Source organism: Ziziphus jujuba, chromosome 10, assembly GCF_031755915.1.
Source record: "Ziziphus jujuba cultivar Dongzao chromosome 10, ASM3175591v1".
In the NCBI taxonomy this organism is placed as follows: domain Eukaryota; kingdom Viridiplantae; phylum Streptophyta; class Magnoliopsida; order Rosales; family Rhamnaceae; genus Ziziphus; species Ziziphus jujuba.
Window position 1 is genome coordinate 5,791,930 of NC_083388.1, and position 13,613 is coordinate 5,805,542.

At 35.2% G+C, this 13,613-nt stretch overlaps 1 protein-coding gene across 1 annotated transcript; it reads right to left on the reverse strand.

Moving 5' to 3' along the window:
* Positions 1-308: 308 nt before the first annotated feature.
* Positions 309-7,543, reverse strand: LOC132799663 (uncharacterized). Its single transcript, XM_060812098.1, has 3 exons — positions 7,028-7,543; positions 6,858-6,952; positions 309-363 (listed from the first exon to the last, which is right to left on the reverse strand). The coding sequence occupies exons 1-3, from the start codon at positions 7,403-7,405 to the stop codon at positions 309-311; spliced, it is 528 nt and encodes a 175-aa protein (XP_060668081.1). The 5' UTR covers positions 7,406-7,543.
* Between the last annotated feature and the right edge of the window lie 6,070 nt (positions 7,544-13,613).

Sequence of the window (13,613 nt, forward strand, 5' to 3'; positions counted from 1 at the left end):
TTAGACAGAGAGTGTGATTTATGAGTTGACAAGTACTTCTGGCTTAAAGTGTAGCAAATTCACAATGAATTTGGGAGGAGTGAAGCGGGACAATTTACAAATTGACAAGGAACACCTCAGGGTTATAGGAAAGATAAGATCATTGGTTTCCAGTCAAGATTTTGGATGACTCAATTGGACTTGGATTTTGGAACACAAAATTTCATTTAAATTTAATGAGTGTAATTTTCATTATTGGGGCTTGCAAACCATGACTTTTTTTCCTTTTTTTTTTTTTGGATTTCATATTTTTGTTTCAGGAAAGACTGTTAACATATTTGTTTCCTTTCTTTTACAATTTTCATATCAGTCAATTTCATATACCTACATGAAAACGATATATTTATGTTAAATATTACAAATACTAAATTTAAAAAAGCCAGTCATCTTCAAGTAATTAGATCTCAGATTGTATAAGATTACGAAGCTAGGTAATAGGGTTCCTTTTTTAGTAGCACTTTAGTACCAAGAAACATGTTCTCATTGTAGGGTCCTCAAAACTCGTTTGTCTTCTCTATCCAGCAGCTAGTACCTTCTATCAGATTTCACAGGGTGTGTTATAAATATAAAAATGTGTACATATATGGCAACATTTTTCCCTTAATCAGCACTTGTACTCATTTACATAAAATGCATTCCTATTTTATCTTTACTCATTTACTGAAAATGCATTTGTATTTGTATTTAAAATGCTATTCCAGTAGGCGTTAATAACATAATTGTTTGGCTTATTTTATGTACTCATTTACTAAAAATGTATTTGTATTTTTTCATTACTTTTGCTTCAGGATTATAGTTAAACCTTCCAGCAAAGATTCTACGATTGCAGAAGTAGATACTTAGTATGTTTTGAATTGGTAAACTCTTTATGCTCAATGTCACAAATTTCAGTTTTACTGTTCTACGATGGAACATGGAGTGTATGTTCTGAAGGTACCTGGAGATACCAACGTCAAAGAACGAAGATTATACGTATCAAAAGGAATTGTACGTTGGCCGAACTTGAAGATGTTGTCTACAACGCTCTCAACTTAGATTCTACACAACATCAATTAATCTTCAAGTTCATATACCATGTGTGTTTGTCATGTGAGCCGTACGTTGTGGAAAATGATGAAGACCTACAAAGTTTTATAGAAGAGTATAGTTCACACAGACCTCAAGACAGATCTCCACTTATTGTTGATGTGTTATCCAGGGTTCCAAAGAGTATTGATAGTGCTGGATGTGTGGTGAATAGGATACCTACAAGTTCTGGATTTACGACTATTGCCCCACTATCTGCAGTTCCCGAGATAGCTACTTGTACCTCTGATGCCGACATGCAGTCCCCAGCGACCGAAATTCATGTGCCGGAAACTCAACCTGGATTCTCTGAAAATCAAATGTGTGAAAACAATGTGCAATCTGCGAAACATGATCATGATAACGAGCACTTCGAAATTAATGATTTGAATGAATATCGTGGACATGATTATGATCAAGATGAACAATTTGAGGTTGAGGTCAACACTGATCGTAGTGAAGATGGGTTACGAGACATTTTACATACCCAACATTCGGGACTTTCAGCTGGTGATAGTCCACATGGTGAGTCTCCTTGTGGTAGTACTTCAATTGATAATGTGAATGATGATGTGCTTGCCTCTCCTTGTACCGAAAACCATTTGGACCTTCGACAGGATTCGACGGCAACCATGGCTGAACGTAGGGTCAACCATCGCTTCTCATCCGTCAATGCCCATGAAATCATTCGAATCAACCAAATCTTTGCGAGTAAGAATGTGCTACAGAAGAAGATTAGTCTTTATGCACTAAGGAGAAACTTTGAATTCAAGGTCAAGAAGTCGGATAGAGTCCGATATGAGGTTGTATGTGCAAATGACAATTGCGTGTGGCGAATGTGTGCTACCAAACTACATGGTGATAATACAGAGGCCTTCATGATTAGGGCCTTCAAAGATGAGCATATTTGCTCTTTAAATATCATGAAAAGGGATCATCGTCAAGCAACAAGTTCAGTTATCGGAGACATCATCCAGCCAATGTTTGATGGGATTTCAAGGCAATACAAACTTTCGAGATATCGTGCATGACATTCGCTCTAATTACGGAGTAAACATAAGCTACAACAAAGCATGGGCCGCTAAGGAAGTTGCACTATCGGGTTTGTGGGGCACGCCAGAAGATTCATATGCAAAAATTCCTTTATGGAGTCACGTTTTGAAGAGCAAAAATCTGGGCACGTTTACTCGAATTGAAACTGATGATCAAAACAGATTTCTATATTTTTTCATGGCACTTGGAGCTAGCATTAGAGGGTTCCAGCATATGCGGAGAGTCGTAGCTGTCGATGGAACTACACTGAAGAATAGATATAGAGGTTTGTTATATATTGCATCATGTTTGGATGGGAACAATCAAATTTATCCACTTGCTTATGGAATAGGCCCTGGGGAGACGGATGCGGCTTACACATGGTTTTTTGAGAGCTTTAAAGAAGCATTTGGGGATGATCCGAATATAGCTTTTATATCGGATAGACACAAGAGCATTGCAAAAGCAATACGTACAGTTTTCCCTAATAATCACCATGGCCACTGCACATATCATCTTGGTACAAATTTACGTGCTAAGAAGTTTAAAGGTAATGTCAACGCGATTATATCAACTTTTAATGATGCAGCTAGAGCATATATTGTTGAGGATTTTGATAAGGCCATGCAGCTTTTAGAAGGGGTTAGTATTGAAGCTGTACAATATCTCAAGGATGCAAGTCCTTCAAAATGGGCTAGATCACATTTTCCGGGCAATAGATACAACATAATGACAACTAACATTGCAGAAAGCATGAACTCTGTGCTTATTGATGCTAGGGATAAACCTATTTTGCCATTACTAGATCACATTCGTGATGTCTTGCAAAGGTGGTGGTATGAACGTCGAACTAACGCTGCTGCAATGCAAACTCCTGTTACTAATTGGTTGGAAAAAATCATGCAGGACCGCTCAAATATTGGCAGAGGCTTACGTGTTATGCCAATGAACTTATATGAGTTTCAAGTTGTTGGCCATGGCATGTTCGTTGGAGTTGTTAACTTAGAAAATAAGACGTGCTCATGCAAGGAATTTGACATTGATGGATTTCCTTGTGTCCATGCAATTGCAGCATGTAAGCATCGACATATTTCTCCATATTTCCTTTGCTCGACGCATTACTCAGTTGACTCACTCCGTTATGCATATTCGGAAACCATATATCCACTTGGAGATAAATGTCAGTGGCATGCTCCAGATGATGTCATAAACCAGGTTGTACTTCCACCTCAAATTGGCAAACAGTCAGGAAGACCGAGAAAGAAGAGGATTCAATCTCAAGGAGAGGAGCGTCATCAATATAGATGCGGGAGGTGCAAACAGGTTGGTCACACCAGCCGATCATGCTCCGCCGCCGTACCTCTTGATAGCACTAACAACCAACAGCACCACTGAAACGAACTCCCATCAATCGCATGATGCTATATTCAGACAATGAGGCCATGTATTGTGGTATGCGTGTGTATGAAATGTAGTCAGGAATGCAATTAGTTGGTCAACCGCGTAACATGTGTTTTGGCGTAATAGACGTTGGCTTTATGTGTTCTTTTATTGTCAAATTCATCTGTCGTATTGTTTTGATAACATATCATTCCGTCTTCAATTTAACTGATAACAGTTGTTTGTATGTTTCTTACTATTGCATGGATGATATTACTGCCCAATGGTAATGACCAATGCATCATCGGTAATTTTGCCAATTTAACTGATAACTGTTCACCCTCGGTAATTCCCGAGTAAATCGTCGGTAACCACCAAATTCCCTCTGGCAAATTTACCGACAGTTTCTTCGGTAAATACCGAGGGTCTACAGTATGGCATATTTTGCCAATTTTTTTGACCCCACAAGGCCCCTAAGGTGTGTTGAATGAAAAAACATGCTAAACATGGATTCTATAATTGTACTAAGGAGAGAAAATCAAAAAATTTCATAAAAGTGTATCAAAAGTTTGAAAAAAATTGATGACTGCTCACCGTCTGGAAATTACCGATGAAACTGTCGGGAAATTACAAATGCCCTCTGGAAAAATTACCGACAGTTTCGTCGGTACTTTCCCGAGGGCGTACAAACAGCATATTTTGCCAATTTTTTTGACCCCACAAGGCCCCTAAGTTATGTTGAATGAAAAAACATGCTAAACATGGATTCTATAATTGTACTACGGAGAGAAAATCAAAAAATTTCATAAAAGTGTATCAAACGTTTGCAAAAAAGTGATGACTGTTCACCGTCGGAAAATTACCGACGAAACTGTCGGGAAATTACAAATGCCCTCTGGAAAAATTACCGACAGTTTCGTCGGTAATTTCCCGAGGGTGTACAGTAAGCATATTTTGTCAATTTTTTTGGCCCCACAAGGCCCCTAAGGTGTGTTGAACGAAAAAACATGCTAAACATGGATTATATAATTGTACTAAGGAGAGAAAATCAAAAAAATTCATAAAAGTGTATAAAAGTTTGCAAAAAATTGATGACTGTTCACCCTCGGGAAATTACCGACGAAACTGTCGGGAAATTACAAATGCCCTCTGGACAAATTATCGACAGTTTCGTCGGTAATTTCCCAAGGGTGAATAGTCATTAATATTTTGCAAACTTTGACACACTTTTATGAAATTTTTGATTTTCTCTCATTAGTACAATTATAGAATCCATGTTTAGCATGTTGTTTCATTCAACACACCTTAGGGGCCTTGTGGGGCCAAAAAAATTGGCAAAATATGCTGACTGTGCACCCTCGGGAAATTACCGACGAAACTGTCGGTAATTTTTCCAGAGGGCATTTGTAAATTCCCGACAGTTTCGTCGATAATTTCCCGAGGGTGAATAGTCATCAATTTTTTGCAAACTTTGACACACTTTTATGAACTTTTTGATTTTCCCTCATTAGTACAATTATAGAATCCATGTTTAGCATGTTTTTTCATTCAACACACCTAAGGGGCCTTGTGGGGTCAAAAAAATTGGAAAAATATGCTGCAATGTACACCCTCGGGAAATTACCGACGACAATGTTGGTAATTTATCCAGAGGGCATTTGTAATTTCCCGACAGTTTCGTCGGTAATTTCCCGAGGGTGAACAGTCATCGATTTTTTGCAAACTTTGATACACTTTTATGAAATTTTTTGAATTTCCCTCATTAGTACAATTATATAATCCATGTTTAGCATGTTTTTTCATTCAACACACATTAGGGGCCTTGTGGGGCCAAAAACATTGGCAAAATATGCTGACTGTACACCCTCGGGAAATTACCGACGAAACTGTCGGTAATTTTTCCAGAGGGCATTTGTAATTTCCCGACAGTTTCTCTTTAGTACAATTATAGAATCCCTATTTGCCATGTTTTTGCATTCAACACACATTATGGAACTTGTGGGGCCCAACAAATTGGTAAAACTTGATGGACTGTACACATTCGGAAATTACTGACGAAACCGTCGGTAATTTTTCCAGGGTTTATTTGTTGGTTACGAAAAAGCGTTTCTGTAATTACCGATGGTGAATTGGGAATTATCAATGCACCATCGATAATCATCTTTCCTTTAATTTTTACCACAACCGAGGGTTTTTTTTTATCTTTTTATCTTTTTTCTTTTTTTTCAACGGTTGTCATTAGTAAAGATAGGTTCAGCATATTAAGATAACATTAGTATAACATTAGTATAGACCGTCATAACATTAAACATACGATCTACATTGAAAGTTTATTAAAGTACAAATCAACAGCATATTTTTTTCTAAAAAACATAATGTCTTGCGGACCAAATGAAGGGTTCTCCTCACTACTCATGTACTCAATAAATTTCAGAGCGTAGACGCCACAATCACCCCTGCAGAATAGCATTAATGATTAGCATTAATGAAAACCAACTACGTGTATTTTCACACGTAACCACAATAAAAAACAGCAGCAATACAAGTTGTTTGAAATGACAACACATTCATACCCATTATCTTGGCGGGGTGCATATTTGATCATGGTCATCGTGAATGGATCTAAAGTGGGAGACACGTCCGGATTCTTCCCGTAATATCCCCCATCCCTCAATAGGTAAGGCAGCATATACGCAAGGCATTCCGCATTCTTCAACTCTCTATTCTGGACATATTTATTTCCCATATTTGGATCGTATAAATGCACTAAAGTAAAGTATACTAAGTTGTCTAAATGATACCTGATGCTTTTGTTGGTCAATAACAGAACTAAGCATCTTCCTTAACGCTGCCATCTCTTTATTTAATTCATCAACTTTTGCCTCCAAGCAAGCAAGCTAATCATTATCAATATCCAAAACATAAGTCAACATATATTAGTACAACATATGAAATACAAATTTGCGTGCAAGTAACAATTGCATACCCTGAAATTAGAATCTGGAGGGCCACTAGAATGCTCCCCAGCTTTGGACGCATCTTTAGCTCTAACATCTTTAGCGCCAACTATTGGTGCTACAATTGGAGGTGACGTGTAGCGAACTTCATGTATGTCAACTGCTATTGTTCGCCAGTAATCCATAGTCTTCTCCTTATCGGTAGCATCTAACGTCCAGTGCACAACATACTACATGCAATGAAGAAAGGAAAAAAAAGTAAATTTGGAAACTGACTATGGGTAATGTAACTTGAATGTAGTCGTACCATGTAGTCTAAACAAAATTTGCCTTACACTGCTATTGGAGGAGAACCAATTATGGACAGCAAAATGGTTTGGTTGCCTTGGAGTATGCCATCCAAGGATCCTCGGACAACGGGTTTCCAACCGGTCGGCAAATTGGTTACCAAAATCAGGGATTGCTTCAAACCCCCACACCTACAAAATACAAATTATAGGTTATTAAATATAAATTTTAAGTAAAAACTACATGTATTAAATATATTACCGTACCTGAAACACCAATGGAAAACCTTTTAGGTCATAATACTGTGATATATTCTTTACTGCACGTCCTCGTCCTCGTAGCTGGAATGCATTGTGGAATGAGTTGATCGTCTCCTTGTAGCTCAGAATGCCCCAAGGGTAGGAATTAAATACGTCGAGATCAGCAACCAAATCAATGAATTTTTTTTTTATTTGAACCTTCGGATCCATTCCGAGTACACCATGAACTAAGAAATATAGTAACGCAATTCTAACAGCATCCCAATCATCCACAAAAAGTGTATCCTTGAATAGTCGTTCCAGTTCGGGCGGTTTCAAGTCACTCCTGTCATCTAGCAACCTCGTGCGCAGCTCATTTCTTTTGGAAATTTGCAAATAATACATCGAAGGGTACCTACAAAACTTTAACCCACTAATGAGTGCGAATTCCCACTTCGTAAACCGCACTGCAGATCCGCCGAAGTTAAACTCCAGTACTTCTGGATTGTTGGACTCAACTTGTCTGCAAAGCAGGTGATGCACTAACTGACCAGAGAACCGAAGGTTCTTCATGTCAAGTAAGTGTCCAAAACATGTTTGTCTATACTTTTCGAGCTGCTCACTTGTGAGGACGCTTGTAATTACTTTGTTCGCCCCTATTGGATTCCCGAATGAATGTGCCCTACCTTTATTTATATCGGCATCCTGCAACATCCGTTCCTTTGGAGCATCGATGGGCTGCAATATGAATTACATAAATGGAACTGACATCAACGATTTAATCATACCCTATTTTTCCACCCTAACTTGATAATAATAATTTCCAACTAAATCTTAAGACATATGGGTTCACATTTTTGAACTGTCGGGAAATTACCGATGAAACCATCGGTAATCAACCTACAATGAACTAAAAAAAAAGCCCGATGGCCTATCGGCAATTACCGATGGCCATCGGGTGAAGTTTTTCTTCAGTTTTCACATTCATGAATAAATACTGTCACATGTCTTATCATTTACCGCACAAAACAACCTAAATGCATATAAAACTTACCGTATCAGATGGGGGAGAGGAAAGTGAAACGTGCCCTCGAAGTTTGGTGCTTTCCGTCTCAGATTTGGATTTCTTCCTAGTAGTACGTATACGCTTAGAGTTGGGTGCTGCTGCTGTGCTACCACCGCGTCTCTTACTTTCCACATTCTTAACTCCCTTCTTCGGTTGACGTCGCAAGTTCCTCTTTGGTGCCATTATAAAGTACAACCTACAAATGTACATTGACAACATTAATAAACTTTTATCTACCTTTAACAACATTGTCAACTATGTATACATACATGTATAAATATCCGCAATCCTCAATTTCATACGCTCTCTTCCTAAGGATGGGTATGTTGATGTTGCTGCTTGTAAGGGTCCTTTTGGTCTTAGTCAACAACCGTTAAAACATATTACCTTTATCTAGACAGGATGCTTTTATGCTTTTTGGATCAAATAAACGCCACCCTAGTTTTCATACATATTTGTGACCCAAAATTCATAATATATTTCATTATTTTGTATATGAATACAAGGAAAAAAATCTAATAGGGAATTCTTGACGGTATTACATTCCTTTATGAATTACTATTAATTTCTCTCTCTCTCTCTCTCTCTCTCTCTCTTTCTCTCATTCTTTCCCAAAAAATACCCAAAAAAAATAATCATAAAGTATTTCTCTCATTTTTTCTCTAATTAATTTCTCTCTCTCTCTCTCTCTCTCTCTCTCTCTCTCTTTCTCTCTTTCTCTTATCTTCAATTATATATATATATCTATACCCAAAAAAAAGCATTTTTTATAAAAATTAAAAAAAAAAAAAAAAAAACGACGTGTCGTCTGGGTGTCGTCCATCCCAGACGACATGTCGTTCAATCCATCTTCAACCCTTGTCCGGGTCGACCCGAACCCGCCTAAACCAGCACGACCCGATTCGTGACCCGTTTATTTCTTCCACCTCCGGCCACCGATCAAGGCCAAACCGGTCCCATTTTTTTCCTCTCTTCATTTCCTACTAATTCCCAATATCAATCTATCCTAAATCTTCAAAAAATAAACCCACCTAAACCACTACCGACCCGATTGTTCACCGGCCTATTTCTTCCACCTCCGGCCACTGATCAAGGCCAAACCGGTCCCATTTTTTTCCTCTCTTCATTTCCTACTAATTCCCAGTATAAATCTATCATAAATCTTCAAAAAATTTAAACACAAAAATTATAAATAAAAACCCACTCCACGGCAACGAAAGAAATAAACATACAGCCAAATCCACACAAAAACAACCCATACCGGTCCCACGGCAACAAATAAAGAAAGAGATTCAACCAATTACCTTATTCCCTGTGCTGAAATGAGATCCTAATGTTTGCCTTTTCCACGACAGCTTCGGGTTGTTTGTATATGTGTGTTCGTGTATAAAGCCGTTTGTTTTTGTTTGGTTTTAAAAATAAAAGGATATGTAAGTAATTGATTTTTGTTTGAGGGTTATAAAGGATATTAAGGGGTAGATCAAAAAAGAAATGAATTGAGGGGGTAAAATTCATGAAGCTCGGTCCTACAGGGGTATTGGGCCAAATTCCCCGGTGGATTAGATGAGAGTGGATGATCCAAAGAAACCGAAGAAGGATATTATCAGACCTATTGAAGGAGAAGCTGGTCTGGAGCTATCTTTTTCTTTGCCTGCTGAAAGAGAGAAGGGGAAAAGTGTTGTCCTTAGGCCTTAAGAAGTTGAAGGGGATGATCTAACTGGGGTGGCAATTTAGGTCATGACACAGTGACATGACTAAAAAATGATACGAAATTAATAGGTTTGGGTTTATTATAAATAAGTTTGGGTTAAATTTGGATCAACTCATTTAACATGATTGATAAATGTATTAGTTTCAGATTGATTCGTTTAATCCGAAATTGATCCAAATTGACCCGTTTAATTAAATGTGTCAATTTTGAATTAACCCGAAATTGATCTGTTTAACTAAATGTGTTAATTCAATCCGACACGATTATAACCTGTTTAAATTATAACTTTAATATATTAAGTTTATCATTAATAAAACTTTAACTGATGCTTTTTTGTTACTAAATATCAAACTTATTGAAGGTTGTATTATTAATTTTTTTATATTAATTGAAAAATAAAAAATAAAAAATTATTAAAATAATATTTATTTACTTAAAAATAAAAATTAATATGCCTTACAATATTAGAGATGTAGAAAATTAAAAACATAATTTTTAATAAAGTTTTTTATATTATTTTTAGAGAAGTTAGATTAGGTTTATTATGTGTGTGTGTGTGTATATATATATATCAATCTATATTTAACTATTATATGAGATTGTTATACTATCAAATTATATGCTATATTATTGCAAATTTGTAACTATAATTATATGTGTTTACATATATATTTTAATTTTGGATTAATTAATGATTAAATTATTTTTATTTCATACGAAATAATTAATTTAAACAAGATAATTTATTTAATTAGATAAATTTCATGTAAACGGATTAATTTCATATAAATGGGTCAATTTCATGTAAATGGGTCATGTTGACCCAAATTAACCCATTAAATAAATAGGTTATATGGATTGTGTCAGGTTATCTATTTATTAAATATGTCGTGTTCGGGTTGAAGATTTCTAACATAATTAACAAACGGATCAAATTCGGATTGAGCAATTTCAACACGATTAATAAATGGATTAATACGAAGACAACACGTTAACACGAATTGCTACCCGTATGGTTTAGCGTTTAGTCTCAAGCTTGTTGCCAAAGTGGTGGATTTTGTGCCCATGGATGATTCAAAGAAACCTAAGAAGAATAAGACATTGGAGAAGACCATTATTGTTCAAAACACGCAGAATGAGAAGAGAAACAACGCTTGGGCACCATATGAAAGGGAGTTCCAAGTAGGTGCCAGGAGCTATCCTGCGCAGAATGATGTGAGAGGGTATTATAGCTTTGTTGAACTTTCGAATAATGATTACACTTTAAGAAAATGTTTAAGAGAGATCAAATCGATAAAAATTCAAGCGTTTTAAGAAGGATCTTAAGAACAAAGGTCAAGCAGAAGGAATTTAAGATTAATGAAGGTAAAAGCTTTTATGATCTTAATTATCTTGTTAGCTTTTATGATCTTAATTATCTTGTTCTTGGTATTTATTTGATTAATTAATTAATTGATAATTGTTTGAAATTTATAATTAGGTCTTATAGAAAATTTAAGAATGTTAGGTCTTATAGAAAATTTGAGTGACAGTGCTTTGATAAAAATTGTTGGACAGAAAAACATAGGTCTAAAGATCCATATAACTTTGTTGGGAACGAGTCATTGGTATGTGAGAATCATTTATGGTTTATGTGGGTTAGATTTATTAATAAATATGAAATATGTCAATTTGACATTAAAATTTTGAATTGTGGACATGTCAAGAGGCTTGTTGAGTGGTTGCTAAATTTGTAGGCCTGTTAAAATCTCACATAACACGATACGAACCTACATGATAATTTATGGGTTTGGATTGATGATATCGTGTCGTGTCCATATTAATATCACCCAATAACATCCAATAAATTAATAGATTTTAATAGGTGAAACACGAAAATACACTATAAATCCATAACACCCATTAAATAAGGGTATTTTTGTAATCACACAAGTTTTATAATATTAAAATTATTTAATTTATTGTTAAGCATGTATTAATTTGTTCTTTTTTAGTTTAATTTTTAAAAAATTTAAAAACAAATAAGAATTTTTGTTATTATTTTTTAAAAATTATTTTATTATTTGAAAGCTAAGTCAAATTTAAATTTTTAAATTTATATTCATTCTTAATGGGTTAACGGGTTGGGTGACGGATTACACGATAATTTATCGAATGGATTTGGATTCATTTATTTTCACACGAAAGCTTAACAGGTCGTGTTTGAGTTAATTAAATTCTACACGAACATGATTCAACATGATATGTTGCCAGGTCTATAAATTTGCATGACAATTTTCTTCAGGGTAATAAGGAAAATGATTTTGGTTCTGAAAAGGCTGTACTATGGAGTGGAACTCCAGGTCTAGGGAAAAGAACTTTAGGAAGTTGGTCACTGAAATGCTTGATTTCCAGGCTATTGAAGTAAAGCATAGTTTTAAGGAAATTCACATAATTTGTGGAAGTAATTGAATTTTTGCATTTTACGTCATTCCATATTTCTTCTATTCTATTTTCTCTCATCTTCTGCCACTGGAGCATTATTTTTTTACTTGTTCCATCAACATGCTGTTCAATAAAACTTAGCTACATCTTGAAAGGATGGTGTTCATTAGAACCTACAGCTAGTACCATCGATGATTTGCTCTCTGCTTCGTTTGCTCTTGCAACTGCTACTTTAACAATGGATTGTTTACCATCCATAGAATTTGGATGTTCCTAGTGCATACAGAAGCATAATAAATCTATTATTTTAGAATAGTTACAATCAAATTCAAATGCTTCATCCCATTGTCATCTTTAGCAAACAAAGCAGGGAGCAAATCATCGACAGTACTAGCTGCAGGTTCTGATGAACATCATCCTTTCAAAAAGCAGCTCAGTTTTATTGAACGGCATGTTGATGGAACATGTGAAAAAAATGATGCTTTAGTGGTGGAAGATAAAGATGATTTTTCAAGTATAGAGGACTTAGGTAAGTTCTTTTCTTATCTGTAATCAGATTAACAATTTTTACTTGGTATTGTACTTTGTATTATGTCTATGAAAATTGAATGCATTTAAAGCCATGTTACTATGATTCATGTCATTTTGTGATCATGTGTCTAGAATCTTGGTTTGATAAACATTTATTATTGGCGTTATATATAATTGATTCATGGTATTGGTATTGTTCTTTGCTTATGTCTATGAAAACTGTATGCATTGCAAGCCATGTTACTGTGACTCGTGTCATTTTGTGATCATTTATCTAGAAACTTAGTTTGATAAACATTTATTATTGGTGCTATAAATAATTTTTTTCTCACTCAATTTCTAGGAAAGACACGAGGTTCATTGTCCCGTACCAAGAAAAAGAGTAAGAGAAAACGGTTCACCGATTCAGACCTTAATGTGTGTGGTTTTACATGGTACAAGAAATTATTCCATACACATAGTGTATAAGTTGAGTTGGTACACATAATTAGTTGAAGAATAACACATGTATTATTATTTATACATCAGATTAAAATAATAAAGTACCATTTTTAACTTCATGCCGTTATTTTTTATCTTTATTTTTTTATTTATTTTCTTTTGCTTTGCCATTATTCTTCCCAAGCAGTTGCAGATACTCCATTACAAATCCATCTCCCACAATGTCCGCCTCTGCAAATAAGAGTTTTCAGTCGTCTTTTTTTTTTTTTTTTTTTTTTTTAACCTACCATTTGTTTTCTTTTTTATTAACTCTATTGACATACCCACAGATCAATCATTTTAAAAATAAAAAATAATAATATTAATCCATCAATCAAACCATTAATTTCCTAATTTTTCCCAATAAAATAAAAATTTTTACATCCAATATTGATGCTTTA

Coding starts and splice junctions, on each gene's coding strand:
- LOC132799663 (XM_060812098.1), bottom strand. CDS start 7,405: ATGTATTATTTGCAAATTTCCAAAAGAAATGAGCTGCGCACGAGGTTG. Junction 6,953..7,027: donor GTTTTCCATTGGTGTTTCAG/GTACGGTAATAT, acceptor TGTATTTTGTAG/GTGTGGGGGTTTGAAGCAAT. Junction 364..6,857: donor CTTGGATGGCATACTCCAAG/GCAACCAAACCA, acceptor GTTTTCATGTAG/GTATATGAAATTGACTGATA.